This window comes from Camelus ferus, chromosome 7 (genome assembly GCF_009834535.1).
Source record: "Camelus ferus isolate YT-003-E chromosome 7, BCGSAC_Cfer_1.0, whole genome shotgun sequence".
In the NCBI taxonomy this organism is placed as follows: domain Eukaryota; kingdom Metazoa; phylum Chordata; class Mammalia; order Artiodactyla; family Camelidae; genus Camelus; species Camelus ferus.
The window spans coordinates 59,577,211-59,598,893 of record NC_045702.1 but is presented as its reverse complement, the minus strand read 5'-3'; the positions used below and the strand labels follow the sequence as shown (position 1 = coordinate 59,598,893).

Genomic DNA, 21,683 nt, shown 5'->3' with positions numbered 1-21,683 from the left:
AATTGAAAACAAACTGAAACGAATGAACCTAACCACACATCAAGTTGGTGGCAAAACCACACAGAAAAATGAATTATTTCAAATAATCTTAGAATATAGTACTTTCACTGCATATGGTTAACAGGGTACAGTTTAAGCACCAATAGGGGTAAAAAGGTATCTTAAGCTTCAGAATCCAATTGTTAGCAATACTGATGTTATTATTTTGACTATATCCTACGTTTGGCAAATATGTAATTCTGTGAATGTTGCTGGTAGCTAAGCTTTCAATAAAAGAGTAAAGAGAAAAACAGAAAAATCAAAGAACTAAAAACATTCTGAGTTTAATTTTTTCCATTTAACTTCGAATTAGAAATACCAGCACGAACTGAAGACTTCTTCCCCCTCCTACCCACTGAAAAGGCTTCAAAGCAACCACTACTGAAAAGTAACAAGCACATCTAATACCCAGACTGTGGTCTCTATACACAGCTGCCCATAAGAAAGAATAAGAACTCATGCAAGAGTGGCCGATTCCAGATCTGGAGCAAGAAACTCATAAAATGACATCCTGTTTTCCCAGAAAGCAAGGAAGCTCTCAAATATTAACAGATCCTATTAAAAAGGATAAAGAAGAAAATATAAAAAAGCTCCCAATCATCAAGACGAGATAAATACAACTGAATAAAACATGCAAAATAGTAGGAGTTCATAATACTCAATATGAAAAAGGTCCCACTCCCACCAAAACAAAAAAAAACATCCGACTCACTGAACCTTCAGAAGTTATTACAGCACCAATTCCTAAGGCTGAAAATTGGCTCAGATCAAGGAAGTAATTTGGTTGACTCCTATTTCTAACCCAGACCTCTCCCTTGAAATAAATCCAGATCCTAACACCTAACAGCTTACCTCTCCAACTGCATGTTTAATAGGCATTGCAATATTACACCCTAAAGAACGCTTAGTTTTGCTTCTAACCTATTCCTCCCCCAGAATCCTCCCAGGCACTTAGACTGACCTCTCCCATATTTCAGATCCAATCTATCAAGAAAATCCCAATTCCCATCACTTTTATCATCTACACAACTAGCACTCAAGTCTGTCATCTTTTTCCTTTCTTCCAGTCTTGCCAACTTCATTCTATTCTCTGCATATCAGCTAGGGAGAGCCTTTCAAAATATAATTCTGATCATGTCAGTGCCACGCTCAGAACTCCCCAATGACTTCTACTACAATTGGAATAAAACGCAGTATCTTTACAATATGCCCCCTGGATACTTTTTTGACTTCCTCCACTTTGCTGCCCATCACCAGTACAACTAGTCAAACCGGCTTCCTTGCTACCTCTCAAAGATGTCCAGCACCTTCTCGTCTCAGGCTCTCTGCATGTTATTCCCTCTATCTAGGAAGCTCAACTCCTAGATTCTTGCATGGCTCACTCCCTCACTGAGATCTCTGCCCACATGTCACTTTTCAAAGAGGTCTTCCCTGACCACCCTATTGACCGTAGCCCCCCAAGAGCCCGCAGTCACCTACTATCTCCTTCCCTTGTTTTAACAGATACAGCTACCTGCCTTGTGATCACATACATCTAATGGTTTGCATTGTCTGTTTGTTCTGTTAGAGCACAATGTATCCGTTTTGTTTAGAACAGTGTCTGGCACATAGCTGGCATCAATAAATACTTGTTAAATGAATTAATAAATCTGAAATTAACATAGATTTTTCAAGTGTCAAGTTTCTCTCAAATGTGTAACACAAAACTACTCTACCTTACCACGTATCCTTTATTACAGAGATGAAGTTACTCTACAGTGTCTGAGTTATACAGTTACCTTCTTTCATCTCTTTTCCAGACGGAAGTTCCCAAAATCTTTAAATCAGACTGCGATAGTAGCTTTATTCTCCAAAATCTTCATTCAAGTCCAAGAACCTCACTTTATTTACTAGGAAGTGACTCACTGAAAACTATGCCACAATCAGTGGGAAAGTTAACAGACACCATCTCCTCACATTTCACTACAGGAATTCCTCACAGCTTAGTGCATGAATGTTTTACTTTCAGTAACTGCTATATCCTGTGCCAATGACACTGACATTGGTAGACACACAGATTTGCAAGTTGCCAGGAAATAGCACTTACCTTTGATTTCCTTTCCTTTAAAATTTTGGACTTGAGTATTAAACATCTATGGTGCAGGTAAAGCATGACCAGACAACCCTGGTTACAGCCAACACCTCCTGCTCCACGCCAGGAGCCAAGCAGCTGGACTCAGCAGGTGGAAGACAAACAGCCACACTAACTGGTCTCACTCTGAATTTTCATGACCACAGACCCTAAGGTGGGCTCACCCCAGCAGCCATGCTGTGGTCCCTCATCCAATCACCTCTGGATGACTAGTACATTCACCTCTCTCCTCAAACTGCCAACCCCTCCCTCAACCTGCACCTTCCGTCTCATCTATTTTCCAGAGAAAAACCAAGGAAATCAGAAGAAGACTCCCCCTCAATCCCACCACCACATCCATACAACACCTCTGCCCTCTGCAGCACCTCATTCTCCATTTTTCTAGCTCAGAATCTCTCAAACTTTCGAGTCTTAGGTCTCCTGTATGTGCTTATGAATTACTGAGGATCCCAAAGGGCTCTGATTAATGCGGGTTGTACCTATCATATTCACTGGGTAAGAGATTAAAGCTGATGAATTTTTAAAGTATTTATCAATTCATTAAAAAGTGAGTATGCCTATTACATGATATTATACATAACATATCTGTATGAAAAATTTTCTAAAACACAAAATGTAACAAGAAAAAAAGCAGTTTTGCCTTTGCAAATCTCTTAACAATCTGACTTAATAGAATACAGCTGCATTCAATCTGCTGTATTATGTTGTTTTGGTTGAAGGATATGAAGGATTTCAGGCTCACAGATTCACAGCTAGAAAAGGAAGGAGCATTTTTAATAGCTTCTTTAGATACTTGTGGATATTCTTCTATGATACTATACCAAATCCTAACAAGAGGCAGCTTTCTTAAAGATTAGCTGCAATATGGAATTTGAAACTGTACTAATGAGCTTTCACACTATTACGTTAAAATCTATGTCAAAAAGCATGTCCCATGAAAAGAGGGACTAGCTCAGCACGCAACCTGAAGCAACCCCTCAAGTGCTTTTCTTCCAACAACCATCACAAGACAATGACCAGCAGTCTTCATGCATGCTTCCGTTCACTCAGAATTTGTAAAAGAAGTGTACTCAAGGGGGAGATTTAATAAAAATCAATTTTTACTGCTTCTTTGAGGACATTCTGAAGTGGAATTGGCTTCATTGTTACCACTGTTAGGGGGAACACTGGGCGGTGAAGAACACACGACCACTCACACTGCTGAGCTGGTGCTGAGGCACTGGTGGCTTTACCCACCATGGCTTTTAGAAACATGTTTAAATACAACACAACAAAAAAGGCAAATAATGTCTTAGCATTTTTATGTAAATGGTTCTGACTTCATGGTCTCCTCGAAAAGGTCTCAGGGACTCCCAGGGGTCCACTGACCACACTCTGAGGACAGCTGTTCTTGAGGAACTCTCCATGGTCTCACAAGAGGCTGCCTCCTTCTCAGACAAGGTACCAGAATTTCTTCCTTTTCTCTCCTACATCGTCAATTCTCCACTCTCCGAAGTCAGTCCCAACAGCATGCATTACGTGGTTATCTACCCACTTTAAAGAGACCCTCCTAATTTATCCCTTCCCACCCTCTTAGGGATAAACTGGGAGTTCGAGGGTTGCAGATACTAACTAATGTATATAAAATGGATAAACAACAAGTTTATACTGTGTAGCACAGGGAGCCATAGTCAATATCTTGTAGCAACCTATGGTGAAGAATGAGAACGAACATATGTACGTATGTTCCTATGTGACTGAAGCATTGTGCTGTACACTAGACATTGACACACCATTGTAAACTAACTGTACTTCAATAAAAATATTTTTAAAGACATTAATAAAATATTTATACAATTTCAAAAAAAAGAAAAACAAAAAACCCTCCTTTCACCTCCCTGCCCTCTCCAGCTACAGCCCCATTTCTCACCTTCCCTTGACAGCAAAACTCTCCAAAAGAGGGCCTGGACTGGCGCTCAGAAGAAGGGGGAGGAGGAGGACGGCTACTCTTACATATGCATGAGAAGTGAAATCAGCACCCAGCCATTAATCAACCCTTTCTGGAATTAAAAAGAAAAATAAACCCGGGCACCTAACACTCCAGAAGGTTTTCTAATATACCCGCCATAGAATACAAACCTTTTTAAGAACTCTTTTTAATTTACTCTCGCGCAGACAGTGTCTAGCCACCACACTGCACGTACCCCTCTATGATTTCAGACAGCAAATATTAACACAAAGTGAGTAATGCAAAAAGAAAGGGGGTTAATCAGACACCTTGAGAGAAAGAAAAAACAACACTGATTCGACGAGAGCTGCTAATGAGGCTTTGTGTTTTGGTGGATTAATTTGGGAGTCTGATGACTAAGAAGAAAATTTAAGCTTCTCGGGTGACTGCTGTTGATTATTACCAAGTACTTTTTGTTTTCATTAAAGAGATGCCTTTGCTTGATTCTATCATTTATGATGCAGGTGTTATCGGAAGTCTGCGTCCACCCTAGCAGTGTGGAGAACTCCCCTCGTTAAGCAAACTGAAAGACCCCCTCGTACTGATTTGGGGTTCTGTTTGACAGATGATGAGCATTTCAGACCGTGCACTGCTGATGTGTAAATACATTACCCTAATACTCTTTAAGCATTGCCAATTGTAAACCTCATTAACTCCCAGCATGGGGCCGAGGCCTGGATTTCATCGCGACAGCCTCACAAAGTGAAAACAGGTATATAAAAATGATTTTATCATCATCAACATTATTATATCCTCCTTCACCTTGTGAAGTATTTAAAGGGCCATTTTCTTTTTCCCTCAGAAGGATACATAGTGAGCATGGGAAAGGCAGAGAATACAATTTATTTATAGAACCGCACGTTTTAAAACCTAAGATTTCTTTTTTTACCCTTTTCTTCTTTAACACCCTTATTCCTCATGACTCAAAACGGGAACTGTCCCGGGGCTGTTCTCTGCACTCTGACAAGGATTTTTTGTGGATGCTAATTTCATTGCTATCATTTTGATTCCACAGAACAGGGGGCTGATAAAGCGGGAAGTTGGATGTGTCAGCCCATCACTAAGAAACCAGGATTTCTGACCTTCCCTTTTTCAAAAGAAGAGCCAACTATTGTTCTCGCATAGAGTGCAAAGAGGTTCCACACTTGAGATGGAAGATAAACATGTAGCTGGTAAATCCATGTTCGATCCTAGCAAACCAATTAGATACCAGAGCCGCCCAGAGCCTGCCCCACACAGACAGGGGACCCATCACAGGCAGAGAGCACCCTGAGCCCGAGGCCAGGCCAGCTTATTCAGGCCATTCTTAGTCTTCCCAGGTGAGATTAGGCCCTAGTGAAACAGCTTCTGAGACCCAGGCCTCTCTAATGAGAGTTCAGTTAATAAACAACAAATAAAACATGTTTGCAAAGCTCAAAGGGACACACACATACAATGTATTTCTCCCTTGCTCTTAGTACACAGCTATGTGAACAATGTATAAAAACTACACTTAAAAAGCTTCATTCTCATTCTAAACAAAAACATCATAATGACAACGAAACCTAAAAGATACATCAAAAGTTACACAGACAAACCTAACAACAAGCAACAGACTAACAGGGTCCAGCCAAGGTCAGAGGGTCTGAGTGTCAGGAGCTCTTAGAGATCCACCTCCTCCCCCTCCTCAGGTGCTGAGAAACCCCTCCTCGCCCAGAGGTCTGTCTAACAAAAAAGGCTTCCAGGTCCGGGCACCCCAAGTTTCTCCTCATCTCCCTCAAGGAACTTCACAAATTGATTAAACTCATCATTAAATGTATTAAAACAGTGGAATGCAGGGGAATCTAAACACAACAGGCAATTCGAAGGGAGAGTGAGGACTGGAGAAATCAAAGAAAGTTAACAGCGAGGACGCTGTAGCAGAGGCAGATCATGCCCATCTCCCGACTCACAACATCCTTCGACAGCTCTCCAGTGCTCTGCTGATAAAAACCCCAAATCTTTCATTGGAAGTGCCAAGTTCCCACATAGTCTGGCAACAGCCTACCTCGTCCCCACCATGCCCTGCACGTTCCATGCTCCAGGCAGGCCAACCTCTGCATTTCAGAATGTGTTCCTCGTCTACAATGCTCTGTCCTCTGTCCCGCATCCCCGTCACCCTCCCAACTTCTAGGGCTCAAATGTCATTCACAGGAATTCTTTCCTGACCTCCCCATAGGCATGAAGCCCCCTCTACTGTCTCTCACACCATGCCTCTTCTTCATAGCACTTATAAGATCAACTCACATTTATTTGTGGTTCTCTGATTAACATCTAAATGAGAAGCACCAAGCAGGCAAGCACTCTGTTTTTTTTCCTGCTCACCACGGTATCCTGCACATACGGAACAGAGATAAGGTTCTCAAATAGCTGCTGGATGACTGAGTGGACAGCCCTCCACAGGAAGCTCACAGCGTGGGAGACTGATCAAGCCACAACCTCATAAATAACTAAATCAGCATCACGAGTGAGCCAGAAATATAGGATCCCTCTGCCAACAAGCTGGAAGTGTGGAACCCGTAAGCACATGCAGTGCACAGGTGTTGAGCGTCCATGCTAGAGTTCAGCCCAACCCTGAACATAGCTAAAGCCTCCAGGATGAGGCCAGGCCCTCAAGGAGACAGTCTGCAACAAGGGTCTCTACCTGAAAACATCTGGATCTAGCCAAAAGCAACTACTGAAAAAAAAGCTATCTGAGGGGATCAGACTGGTTGGTCTCTGTTCTCCTAAAATCCTTTGTAAATATAGGCTTTCTCATTCCCCAAAGAAAAGAGCTATGTCAGAGTACTCATTTCCCAGGGCTGCTATGCTACATTCCCATAAAGTGGGTGGCTCAGCACAGCAGAAATTCATCCTCTCACAGTTCTGGGGACCAGACGTCTGAAATCAAGTTGTCAGCAGAGCTGCCCTCCCTCCAGAGGGACCGTCCTTCCTTCCTCTTCCAGCTTTGGGCTGCCCCAGGTGTTCCCTGGCTTCCAACCCCACCTCTCTCATCTCTGCCTCTGTGGTCACAATGCCTCCTGCTCTTGCCAGTGTTATGTCGACTTTCTCTCTGACCCTTACATGGATGCTTGTGAGCATTTAAGACGCAGATAATCCATGGTAATCTCTTCATCTCAAGATCCCAAATTTAATCACATCTGCAAAGACAGTTTTCCAAAAGATCACATTTCCAAAGTCCAGGAATTATGACTTGATAACTTCAGGTGGCCACAATTCAGCCTTCAACAGTGAGTAATCTAGAATCTGAACTGGAACTTCCATTTCCCAATTCTTAGGAATAACAAGGGGGCTTTCATAACAAGGGGGCAAAACCTTCTTAGTAGATTTACCTTAGCCAATAACCTGATGTGAAATCGAAGCCAGATGCTGGACTAGACGCTGGAGACAGTAAAATATGCAGGACCTGGTCCTTGGACTCAAGAAACTACAGCAAGGGGACAGTACCTAACGAAAAATGAGTGTGCCAAGTCACCATGACATCTGGGCCAACACGGTCATTATTTTTAAATCCCAAAGTTGTCAATCTATCTACAAATAGCTTTTCAAATTTTAATAAAGTTATGCACTAAAATCCCTCCGGCCGGTCAAGCCAAGCGATCACACCCCAAAAGAGCCTGGCCAGATGAACGGCACCCCTCCAGCACTCCCTTGCTGTGGATGTGTGTGTTGTGCTTTGGGGTCAGGGGGGGCCACATGTGGCTTCTGTCATGTTTTTTTTTCAAGGAACAGTAGCTGATCTGGGAGAATGATGTGTGACATATGAACTTGACAAACACTATGCTTCCAAAGAAAGGGAAAGGACGGGGAAATGAAGACATTCACCATTTTATGCTAAGAATAGATGTATGACTACACCTATTTGTGAAGTAAATACTGGAGTGATGTGTCAGAGTTGGGATTAGAGGAAATGGCACAGGAACACCTAAATGGGTCTCAAACACTGGCCCTGTGCTACCAGCTCAGTTAGCTTTAACACCGGGCATGAGTTCCTCCATTCACCCAGTCCTTTTGGAAATAATTATCACAATACATAGTGAGTTATTAAATGTTTCTACCTTTAGAGGGTCCTCCTCTCTTCTTTATTCTTTCTTAGGAAATATTAAATAAAGGGGGGTAATGTCACATACAAGAAGATATGCACTCCAACAGTACCTATTATAGAAAAGTAGAAACTGAAATAACTCTGTAAGGACATGATTTCATAAAGTATGGCACATTAATCTGAATAGCATATGAAAATATAAAAACTGATACAGTCTAAAAGATTATAAAAGAGAATTACAATTAAAATGAATTCAAATTATGAAAAATGTTGACGTGGGTTAAATGATGTAAGATACTAAAAAACTCAAAAATTTGTGGCAAGATGAGGAAGTCATGGATGGTTGTTTCCCTTTTTGAAACTGAGCTGTTCATTATTAATATTGCTTTTGCAACTGGAAAAAAAAAAGTCATAGGGCAAAGGATTGAGGCCATCTAAGATACTCTGGGTCACAGAAAAACAGCAAGATATAAAATGATACAAAATCTGATAGAAAATGTCAAGTTAAAGAGGACTGCAAGGTGATGAGAGAAGAGGCAGCTTGGATCTGTGCCAAGCCCTGGATGGAGCCAGGACAGGCCTGAGCACCTGTTGGCAGCAAACTGCTTGATCCTTCAGTTCTCATCTGGGAAACTAGGAAAAGAAAGCCAACATTTCAGATTTGTTATAAACTCTTAAAAAAAAAATACATGCTATGTTACATTATATTATATATGGAAAATGTATGTTACACTGTTGGCATCTAATGAATTTAAGGCGTATTTTCGAAGACTGTATGTAAAAAGAAATAGGAAAAGCATGTGTGTTAATGGAGGAGTGATGGAAAGGAAGCGAAGTCCATTAGAAGATACAATAATTGTGTAAAATTAATGACTAAATATATTAACATAGCTAGGAATCAAAATGTTCACTGAAAGAGACACACACACAAAATAAAAGACATAGAAAACTCCGAAAATGTTAAATTTAAATAGGAAATACCATTATAAACTTTTGATTTTTAAAAGTGTATTTCCCAGCTCTTCCCACTGAAAAGTTCGAGGCAGTAACACCCTCATAACAAGCCAGCACCCAATCCCTTGTTTCCGAGCACCAGCCCCAACTAAAGGAACCAGCGCCTCTGAGAGAAGAGTGACTTCCCTGTCAGAGGCAGGACAAATCCAAAGTGAGCCTGGAACATTTTATTTGCCAAAAGCAAGCACAGCTCAAAGGCTGAGGGTACAGCAGCCAGTTTGAAGGGACTCCCATCAATCTCACTGGGACAATTTGAGCTACTCAGAGAATACAGTAAAGGCTTATAATGCACTGAGTTTAAAATGAATAAATCCATGAATTTATACCGATATAAAAGATTAAGAGAAAAAGAAAAGGAGTGAAGAAAGCTCTCCTCTACTGAAAAATGCTAAACAATACACAGAGAAGAGAGAGAGAACTAGAAAACTCACCACTTTTCCAACACCAGTGTAGCAACTGGTTCGGAGAAGGATCACCATGGATGTCAAGACCACTGGCTGAAAGGCTGCTGGGCAACAGGATACCCCACATCCCCTGGAAGCATCTGTTTACTAACTGCAAACAAAAATGGGTTCTGTACAGTGGAAATATCTGGTGGACACCACCTTAACCAAGGTATCAAATTGACCATCATCAACGCCAGGACAAGGTGCCTCCGGAGGAGACACAATAGGTAGTGGAGTCTCTCCTAACCTGCACCCCGAATCCAAGTCATGAGGAAACAATCAGATGAGTCCAGAACATGGGCCCTTCAACGAAATAACAGGGCCTGGATTTTCAATGTCATGAAAAAAACAATAAAAGGCAGGAGTCTGTTCTAGACCCAAAGAGATACAACTAAATATAATACAAGAATGGTGACTAAATCCTGGATTAAAGAAGGAAAAAAGGCAATGAGGCATTTGAGGTGGGGGGTGGGGAGATCTGATTTGAAAATGAACTGGATATTATGTGATATTTGACATGACTGCTAACCCTTCTAAATACGACAATTGTAAGAAGGTTTTTACTCATAGAAGATAAATCCTGAAGTATTATGATGTCTGCAGCTTATAGTTAGATGGTACCAGCCAAAAAAAGAAATTATATGTGTGCATGTTTATGTGTAGAAAGAGTGTTAAAAACTAAAAAGCGCAAAGGTGTCCAAAATGTTAATGGTTAGTCAGTCTAGGTGAAGCATATCTTTTGTGCATTCATCGTATTCTCTTAGCTTTTCTGTAATTTAAAAAAATGTTTATCAAGAAGGAAAAAATTGATCTTAAACCTTGAGTCAGATAATTCATATTGCATGTGAGCTCAGTCACACTTCCTCTGAATCTTATAAGCACAGGGGATGTGGAAGCAACCAAATTTTCTTCACAAAAAAATGTTTGATAGAATAAATTTATGTTCTGTCTAGCTTCATCCTGAATGAACTAGTGTGAAATATACCTCAGCCTCTCCCTGCACCACCCCACAGAGACCCTGTGAGGGACGGAAGGCTCGCTCGTACATGACACTTCCTACCAAGCAAAAAACCCCACCTTGGGGAGGAGATGGAAAACAGAAGTAACTCAAGTAACCGCTACTGGAACAGAGACGGTATAGTCCAGCCATCCGCCAGGGTATTACAGCAAGTGCAACTGCCTTCCATCTGCAAGACCTTCATCTGAGAGGTTACTTCCGTGAATGACAGAAAAACAGGTGCATAAGAATGGGGATGCGCTGGTAAAAACTGAGAGCATTCAGTTAAGTCAAGAGATTTTATACTCTGGTTGTATCGCAACCCCATGCATGTGGGAAAATCAGCCACGGGATCAACAGAGAAAGCTCAAAGCTAGAGAATGCTACCCCAGAATGGCAGCCAACTAGCCTACCAAAGGGGGTGCAAGCAGGCGGCAAGGGCAGCAGGCTGCGTCTACTACAGTTCATACAGAGAAGGCTGATTTTTCTAGATTACACTTGGTTATTAGGGGGACATTTGTGTTCCTGCTACCAATATTTTGGAGCCCCGAATTCTGCACTTAATGGTGAAAGCCAACTGCAATCTTACACGGCTTAGGAAAGATTCATTTTTAAAAATACATAAACAGAGAGACAGGTAAGGGGAAAAAAATCCAAAGGCATTTTGCAAAGTGTCCTATTTACTTTTAGATGGCTCAGTGTCTCTCTTCCGGCTTGGGCAGAATGCTTTTCTTGGGGATTTGGAGTCATTATTCCGTCTGTTAGATTTATAGCATTTAATCATATGTGACATTTAAAAGTTATCGGAGCACAGAGAAAGATTATAGAAAAGTTATGTTCACAGTGCTATGTTTTTACATTTATTCACAATTGTTACAGTTGCCTTGAAAAATACCAGTACTACATACACTCAAGTGTATCTTCACACCACTAGACTACAGTAGTTGTGAAACCACAAAAAGTACACATAGAGAATCCCCAACTGTGATAAGAACACTGAAGGAAATGCTAAGGGTATTATTTCTAAAATAATGTATTAATTGCAATAGGTAAAGAAAATGCTCTTAAGAGATGGGAAGGCAGACACTGACTTCCTAATCATCAAAGCAACAGAAAGCTGTTTCAAACCAAAAAATTAAACGAGATCATTAAAAATAAACATACCCATCTTTGGTCTGATCCACCACACCACTTAAAAGTTCCACAGTCTTTGGATTAGGCTGGCTTTCTCCAAAAATTTTCAGATATCGAGTGACGAAGTCATTGGGAGACATGAAAAATTCACCATTTTTTTCAAGGCTTGCATACTGTTTAAAAAGAAGAGAGAAAAGATGTTTTATTCTCAAAAGTATATAATCGAGATCAATATGTGAAAGAGCTGAAAATACTCAAAGGATAAAATACAAGATATGACAATATACTCTTCACAAGGATAGTTATTTCCCGTCACTCCAAAGAAAAAGCAAAGACACATTCAGTTTGTCAAGCTTTATTTTCATACCCGTGGTTTTCAACTGGGGGCAGTTTAGCCTGACTGTCCAACTTACCAACACCAACGTTCTCCATAGCAAGCACCATGCAGAAGAACTAGCCTTCTCTGTATGTGACCTGCCTTTGGGGAACGGAATTCTCTAGCTCTGAGCTGCCTGTTTTCTTTTTCCCCACAGGGGACATCTGGCAGTGTCTGATGACGGTTTGGACTGTCACAGCTTGGGGGAGGGGACTCTACCGGCATCTAGTTAGTACAGGCCAGGGATGCTGCTCAACACCATACAACTCACAGGGTGACCCCCGACTACAAAGTCATGCAGCTCAAATGTCAGCAGTGCTGAGGTTCAGGAACCCTGGTTTACAGAAATGTGGAAGACAAATTATGTCTTGTTCTTTAGCAAGGACATAGAGCTTTTTTTAAAAAAGTAGAATTATGAAATCATGGATGAAAACATCCTAACTCTTTCTCCTCCATTCCTGTTTCAAGGGCAACAATGATGCCAAAAAAAGAGAGAAAAAAAAAAGGGATGACAAACAAGCTAAGCTAGAAAGCAGAGACTGTTAACAGCATGGCTTCTGTGGGATTTTACGAAAGCAGGTAAGAAATGCTGCTGTAGTTGGTGTCCTCTACATTCTAGAACAGAAACAGTAAGAACACAGGTGGCATGTGACCTTTTTTCACAGCTTTCCCCCGGATACCGCCCACGATACATTCCTGGAAGTGGAACCTGCTCATTCCTGCTCCATGGAGCCCTGGGGGCAGCGGGAAATGCTGAGAAACAACATGGAGATCATGTGCATCCTTGTGGAGCAGGAGAGAGTATCTTGATCCTGGGGATCGAACCGTGATTTGGGGGAGTGGGGAGGTGACAACCATGAGCCACTAGAACAGACCTAGCTGGGTGACAGCAGCCACTGGTGGCCACAGTGATGGGGCAGCACGGTGAAGGGAGCTGTAATGACAGCATCTCTGCTCCCTCTGTGCTGGCAGTTAAGCCCAATTAAAACTGTTTTAAAAAGTCACGTTATTTCTACATTTCAGTCATCCCAATGCAGGATAAGCTCTTGGTCAGATACCCAGTTACAGGCTCTGGAGTCCCTCGGGCCTGCGCTGTGCGGGGCCCTGCTTCTGCCTCTGCCTCTTACCACCCGTATGACCTCACGTAAGTAGATAGTTTCCTAGGTCTCTGGCTCCCCACCTGCAAAATGGGGTAACAACACTACCTGCTTTTAACGTTTTCGCTAGAAATAAATTAACAATCATCTAACATAACTAGTACAATGCCATACACACAATAAGCACTTGATAAAGCACTAGAATATTGGTTTTTATTTAACATTTTTTAGCATAGCACAAAAGAAAAGCCCAAAGATGGCCCAATAATCCTAGTATTCTTCAGTTAGCATCGAAGTCGGCTTTCTGCAATCGTAGAATTATATTTTGATTTTCCTTACTGAGGCAAAACGAAACTGAAATATAAAGGAAATGTCACTGCTAATTACAGCAATCCTATGATTTAGAATTATACCTATGTTTGCTTATCGTAGTGAATAATTCATTTATTTAAAAACACAATTTAACTCCTCTCCCACCAGCAGACATTATTAGATTATTATTGGATTATTTCCAGTTTTTAGGATTTTTAAATAAAACTAAGGTAGCCAGCTTTGTATACAGTATTTGTCCAAATTCCCGTCAACTTTCAAAGGCTAGACGCCAGAAAGAGAAACTGCTGAGTCAAAGGAGAGGAACTTTAAGGCTCTTGAAACTTAGCACACTGCTCTCCGAAAAAGGTTGTACCAATTTATACTCCCACCAACAGTGTGCAAACATGCCCTTTCCCCTCTTTGTCTATCATACTTCTGGCAAATATTCTTCAAGTTTGATATTATTATATAATTGAGTCTATAGATTTTATTCTCCTTTGTAATTTCTTCCATTACTTCTAAGTTTAGAAACTAGTCCTTCCTCATCTCAAGACTGAATACTCACCCACATGTTCTCTTAGCTTTTTTTGAGTAGGTTTCTTTTATCTTTATGTTTAAATACACTGGCACTTTGTTTTTATATGTGGTTTGAGATAAGGATCCTCCAACCTGAGTTTCTTCCATTTATTCTCTTGGTTGTCCCAGGACCACACATCAAATCATCCTCCCTTCTGCGCTCTTTGGGATGCCATGCATCCCACATACTAAATTATCATACAGTCACCAGGGGAAGACTTAGCAATCAAGTCCACCTTCAGTACCAGTTCTGATCGATTGGCAATGGCCTCCTAAGGTCAAGATGTACTCTGAGGCTGTCCCCAAAGTCCATGAGAGAATGCCAGGACGAGCTGACAGCTCTTGTCATCACTGCAGCAGGAAACATTTCAGGACTACCCTTGGCAACTGACCTGTCTACTCTTGTGTTACAAGAGTACATGCATCTTAATTGCTGTGACTAGGGGGAAAGCTCCGCCAGGACAGGATTTTTCTTCCCTTCTCACTGCCATACCCTCGAGTTCAGACTGTTGCCTGCCAGATAATGAAACATGTTCAGTAAGGATCCGCTGAATGAATGTGAGGTTAAAAAACATTGCATTACTTTTCTCTTGGAAGTCTTCTTGGCCATAATCAATCACTCTTTGATTTTCCCCCAAAGGATCTTTAGAATCATTGTCAAGCTGCTGACCCCTAAAACAGTTCCATTGAAAATGCAAAATAAAACTACAATGCAATGCCACCATTCATACACAAGATAATTAAAAAGAAATTACAAGTGTTGGCTAAATGTGGAGCAAATGCAACCTGTGAACTGCTTTAGAAAACTGCTTGGTGATATCTACTACAACTGAACACACACACAAGCACAGGTCCAGCAATTTCAATCGTAAGTGCATCTCACAGAAACATGTGTGTAAACACACACATACATGGTGGGGGGAGCATGTGTGTGTAGGTACACACACACACACACACACACATACATAACAGAAAACATGCTTTAGAATTTTAATATCCACAGCAACATTATTTTGATAGGTATGTTGTTTGCCATTTTGTTTTTTTGGTTTTTGGCTGCTTTTATAGTTCTCTGTTCTCTTCTTCCTTTTTCAGTCTCTTCCCTTGTGGTCTGATGATTTTCTTTAGTGATATATCTGTGCTCCTCTCTCTAGTTTTTGTGTCTCTACTGTAGCTTTTTGATTTGTGGTTACAATGGAGTTCACATATGTTGACCTGAAAACTACTTGTTTTCAACTGACAGTCATGTAAGTTCAAACCCATCCTATAAGATCTACATTTTCTACTCCCCACTACTATGTTTTGTTTTTGATGTCATATTTTATATTTTCATGTCTCTCTTAGCTGTTTATTGTAGTATTTTATATCTTCATGTCTCTCTTAGCTGTTCATTGTAGTTTAGTTGATTTTTCAACTTTCTTTGAAAGTTCATACTAGTTAATTTAAGTGCTTGATCCACAGCGTGGACTATATACTTGCCTTTACCAGTGGGATTTTTCCCATCCTATACTTTTTTTATTTCTTGTTGTAGCCTTTTCTTTTTCACTTAAAGATGACCCTTTAACACTTATTGTAAGGTCAGTTTAGTATTGATAAACTCAGTTTTTGCTTGTCTGAGCAGCTCTTCATCTCTCTGTTAATTGTGAAAAATAACCTTGCTGGGTAGAGTACCCTCAGTTGTAGCATTTCAGCATTTTAAGTAGATCATGCCACTCTCTTCTGGCCTGCAAAGTCTCTGCTGAAAAGTCAGCTGACGTCCTTATGGGGGTTCCCCTGTGGGTGACTCTGTTTTTCTCTTGCTGTGTTTAAAATTCTCTATCTTTACCTTTCGCCATTTTAATTATGATATGTCTCAGTGTGGGTCTGAATGGGTTCACCTTGCTTGGGACTCCCTGTTCTTTCTGGACCTGGATATCTATTTCCTTCTTCAGGTTTTGGAATATTTCAGCAATAATTTCAGCAAATAGATTTTCTACCCTTTCTCCCTCTCTCTTTTCCTTCTGTGATCCCTATAATGCAAGTGCTAGTACCCTTGCTGTTGTCCCAGAGGTTTCTCAAACTATCCTCACTTTTTTAAAATGTTTTCCTTTTTGCTGTTCTGACTGGGTGACTTCCATTACTCTATCTTCCAGATCATATATGTGTTCTCCTCTGTCACTTAATCTGTTATTTCCTTCTAGTGTATTTTTCATTTCAGTGACTATCAGTTCTGACTGGTTCTTTTTTATATTTTCTAGTTCTTTGTAAAAACTCCCTGTTCATCTACCCCTTGCCCCAGTTCAGTTAGGATTCTTATTACTGTTGCTTGGAACTCTTATCAGGTAAGTTAATGATCCCTGTTTCATTAGGGGTTTTTTCAGGGGTTTTTTCTTGTTCTTTCATTTGAAACATATTCCTGTCTTCTAATTTTGTTTTCTGTTTTTTCTCCGTGGAATTAGGGAGAACAGTTACCTATCCCAGTGCTAAAGACACGTCCTTGAGTGGGAGCACCCCTCTGCAGTCTGCATGTGCCCAGTGGCTCTGGTGGGAGGGTGGATCTGAAGTGAGCACGGGCTGCGTCTTCTCCGGGGTGTGCTGGCAGCTACCACCTTGGTTGGAAGCAGGGCTGGGAGCTGGAGGGGCTGCAGCAGAGCCAAGGTACGAGCCAGGGCTCCTCTCTCCTGTGCTCAGTGGCCATCTCGGCCCTTTTGGGGCGGGGTCAAGGGCAAGGGGCTGAGGCAGGAGCCCTGAGGGAGCTGGGCCTCTCCCGGGTGTGACGGCAGTCTCTGCCTTGGTTTGGGACACGGCCGGGCCTGGGGTTAGGGCTGCACCTAGGTTAGAGGCTGGGTGGGGACCAGAGAGGACGTGCCACACCACTGAGCTGGCCTCACCCCATGGCAGCATTACTTTGGAGAGTAAAATAGCGGAAAATAACTCAAAAGTCAACCAACAAAAAAATGTTTAAATGAATTGTGGTATAGTCACACGATGGAATACAACACAGCAATGAGACCAACACCAACTACACACGACAACGTGGATGAATCTTACAAATAAAAGAAGAGTGAAAGAAAACAGACACAAGAATACAGACTGTCTGATCATATTTACATAAAGTTGAATACCAGGCAAAGCTAATGTATGGTGATAGAAGTCAGACAACTGGTTACCCTGGGGAGGGGTGGGTATTGACCAAAGGGGCATCAGATGGCTTCTGGGGTGCAGGCAACATGGGGGGGGTCTCTTTGTGAACATTCAGGGAGCTGGACATTTACAATCTGGGAGCTTGATTTATACCTCAATAAATAGTTTACAATGAAAAATCTGATATTTTATCTGCCTCATCTTTTAGAGGTGATAAAGAAATCATCTCAAATGTAAGAATATGTTAATCTGGACATAAAAAACAAGTTTTCTTCAGTTTTCAAAATCAGCTCATTACAAAGGCTGGGGTGGTCTGCCTTGTGATTATAGCAAGGATGTTAAAGGTTCTTCCTTAGACTGATGGACAGAGGCAGACCCGAAGAAGAATACGCTGACAAGGGCAGCTCTGCCACCCTTGCAGCAGTGAGCAGAGGGTCCCTGTCAGGGGAGTGGACTACACCTCACAGCCGCTGAATCTTTAAAATGTTCTTTAATCCTTCTTTGGGAACAGATTTTTACAAATGACCCAAAGCTTCTCTCCCTCACAATCTGTAGACGTTTTAGTATGATTAAACGTATACTTATGAAATGGGGAGGCTTTCAGGACTCTCTGCAGAACTGAGTATAATACTAATCGTGATGGTTAATTTTCTGTCACATTGACCGGCCAAGAGGTGCCCAGATGAAACACTGTTTCTGGGTGTGTCTGTGAGCGTGTTTCTGGATGAGACTGGCATTTGAATCGGTGGACTCAGTAAAGCAGACTGGCCTCCCCAATCCATTGAGGGCCCAACAGAACAAAAGGTGGAGGAAAGGAGAATTCGCTCCTTTACCTGCCCCTTTGCTTGAGCTGGGACCCATCTTCTCTGGCCCTCAGACTGAGATTTACACCATCAGCCCCCACTGCTGCTCACGCCTTCAGACTTGGACTGAATTACACCACAGTTTTTCCTGGGTCTCTGGCTTGCAGACAGGACATCATGGGACTTCTCTGCCTCCAAAATGGAGGGGGTAAACCAGTATCTCATAATAAACCTCATTAGAGGGATAAACAGCCAGAACTAGAGATGAGAGATCTCCTACTGGTTCTGTTTCTCTGGAGAACCCTGACTAAGAAACCAATTGTCACCATCAAGAAACACCCACCACACCGAAGAATACAGTAGCCAAGGAAAGGAAGCTGTCACTACACTGAACACTCAACTGTGAACAAGCCAGGTCAGAACCAGAATCATCCAGTCACCCGTTTTCGCCACAAATCATTCACATCTAAGGGCTGAAGGACACTCTCCTCAGCTGTTTCCCTGCTACTGGGAAATGCTGTGCACACTTGATCACAGCATCTGACCAAATTCTTTCCCTCACTTCCCTGTGATAAGGGAGGAATAAAATATAATTAAGAATTTGAATACAGATCAAGTATTTCATGTAATTAAGGAATTAGTATTCATTGCATTAAGTGCACAATGATATATATTATGGCCATGAGGGAAACTGTTATTATTTGGAGCTAGATCCTGAAATTTAGGGTGAATTATGATGATAGCTAACTTACACTGAAATATACCAGTGTGTGTGTGTATACACACACACACACATATATGTGAAACTAATATGACAAATGTAATTTAAATTAGGTATTGGTTATGTGGGTGTTTACTATTCTACTTTCTATATGTTTTTAAAATAAAAAATTTTAAATGTAATTAAGAATTACAAATAGTGAATAAATATATTGATGTTGATTAAAAAACAAATTTAAAATAAGATTCAATTTTTCAACTAACGAGTTGGCAGAAAGGTCTTTTATTGTTGCTGCTGTATTTTTTGAATAATCTGAGTCGACAACAAAATGTGGAGAAAAGTAAACTTCTATACTCCTACCAGAATGTGTATGGATACAACCTTCTTGAAAGGCAGTCTGCCCAGAATCAAAAACTGTAAAATGTTGTAAACCTACTCTTTAATCCAATGATGCCACTTCTATAAATGTATCCTAAGAAAATGCTAGCTATATGAAAAATGTAGGTTCAAGGGTATTCATTACAGTTTTACGATAGTAAAACAGAGAAGACAACTAAACATCCAATAATAAGGAGTGGCTAGACAAATTACGGTAAACCAGCTATACACAGGAACAGCACAGCAATAAAAATACTGCAGAGATGCATTCAATTATAGGAAAAGATATTCACAACATATTAGCTGAGGGAAAAAAATGAGCATGAAACAGTATTTTTCCTCCCGCTAAGGAAAAAAATTATATTCATTATAGAGACAGAGAAACGGAGAGAAAGAGTAGGAAATGGATATATGTATATATAAACATATAGATATAAATATATATGGAACACAGTGACTTTTCTTCACAATCTGCTTTTTAAATTTTCAGAGTGAATCATTCTGTCATAAGAAAAAAGGTTTTCAAAAAAAACCTGTTTTTCCAAATTTGTCTACAAAAAATTTAACATACGTACTATGCTTTCGTTAACAAAGAATAATTATAAAATCCAAGTGTGCATCACTAGATATTACTATTACAGATTGTAATATAACCTATTTCCCTTGTCCAGTCTTCCCATCTTCCACATCTCACACTACAGGCATTTAGTTGCTTCCAGCTCCGTACTTCTGGACAGTAAGCATCACCTGCTTGGCTCCCTCCTTGAGCTAATGGTTGTCTCCTCAATTTCTCCATTTTTATTACTGGCACCACCCTGCACCCTGCAAATCTATCCAGTGGTCATATTTACCCACTGCTCTCTCTCATCCACTATACAAGATCAGTCATTTTCATCAGACAGTCCTTCAAAACGTCTTGAACTTGCCCATTCTCCATTCCCCCTGCTGCCACAACCCTCATCAAGTTATTAGGGCCTCACACCAGGATTACATCCAAAGCTGCCTAACCTGTGGCCTTGCTGCACCAATCAAATCTCAAACCCACCCTCCAGTGTCACTACATAACTCAGAAAACCTTCAATGGCTTGCTATTGTTTAGCAGAAATGCCAAACTCCCAATTATCTTTCTAATTTTGTCACCCACACCCTGTAATATTTGGCAGACTCCTTGGCAGAGTTGAATTTAAATAAACATTTGAAGAATAAGCAAAAATCCTTCCATCCGGAGAGGCTGTTTGCTCCCAAACCCATCTCCAGGCCTTCTCTCCAACGTGGACCTGCTCCCCAGAACCCTCGGCTGCCCTCCTCTGTGCCTCCCCAGCTCCCACGCACCCCTGAGGCTCCTCAAACCCCCTCTCAAGGAGACTTCTCTGACCTCTCACCACTGCAGGGACTGCTCCCTCCTCCCACTTCCTGTGGCTTTTGCTTTAACCACACAAGTGACCCTTGAGTATGCTGACTTAGTTTTTTTTTTTTTTTTTTTTTAACCTTCTACAGGCCTGTAAATCTGGTCTTCTGTATAAAATCTGAACTCTTTCAAGATATGGTCTTTGCTTATTCTTTTTTGCACATCCCGCTCACTGCAAAGTTTCATGACGCTTTATTTAAACTCAGTAAGTAAGTACTCAATACACACCTGTTTAACACGAAGCCGCATGGAAAGCGTTAGGCAGGGGAAAAACCCATGGTAATGTTAGGTTAGAAACAAACCCGATTACATCTAGAGTTCAACTTCTACATTCAGACAAAACACTACCCTCCACATTTCGCAAGAATAGTCTGCATGAAAAAAAAAAAAAAAAAGCCTTAGGCTGGGGATGTTTGACACCAAGTCCCACCCCGCCTGTCATTCTAGTACCACTGCCCAAGACCCTGTGCTCCAGGTCACCCCCACAGCTGGCACTCAGAGCTCTTTGCTTTGCTCATGCTATTCTCCTTTGCTTGGAATGGTCTTCCTTTGCTCCACAACCCTCCTCTACTTCTCCATCTGATAAATACCTACTTATCTTTGAGTCCAGTTCATATGTCACCACCTCCGTATAACTTCAATGACCCTCTCTAGGAAGATGTAATTAGCCCCACATCATCTTCCTGCTAATGAATGCTATATAACGCACATCAACCATATTACGGGTTTGGTTTTGTTTTGTTTTTACACTAACGTGCATACATAGGCACATAGTTAAGGGATGGAGCCATTATTAATACATCTTTATATTCCCAACATCTGACACTGTGCTCAACATACAGTAAGCAACTTCAGAAAAAGAAAAGTGGAATTGATTTTAACTCCTCTCAAAAACATAAAGTAAGCCACAACTGGGCCCATTTTAGCCCTCCCAAACCCTTCTTCCCTGTCTGCTTCGGCTCCACTAGCTCTTTCTGATCTCCACAGCTGCCAGCTCCCCTGCCACCAGCACATCTGGTCCAAAGGGTTGAATGAAACCTCTACCTCTCCAAGGCTACAGAAGAATCATCTAACTAGT

At 41.3% G+C, this 21,683-nt stretch overlaps 1 protein-coding gene across 3 annotated transcripts in view; it reads right to left on the bottom strand.

Annotated features, from left to right (window-relative positions):
• The window catches only part of SLC25A13 (solute carrier family 25 member 13), a 179,720-nt gene that overhangs the window by 128,668 nt on the left and 29,369 nt on the right, over window positions 1-21,683 (bottom strand). For 2 of the 3 annotated variants that reach the window (XM_032483972.1, XM_032483973.1), the window contains exon 3: window positions 11,842-11,984. In XM_032483972.1, coding sequence (XP_032339863.1) covers window positions 11,842-11,984 — 143 coding nt within the window. Of the gene's footprint in view, window positions 1-11,841; window positions 11,985-21,683 lie in introns of those variants that run through there. The other variant, XM_032483974.1, reaches the window with a different exon arrangement.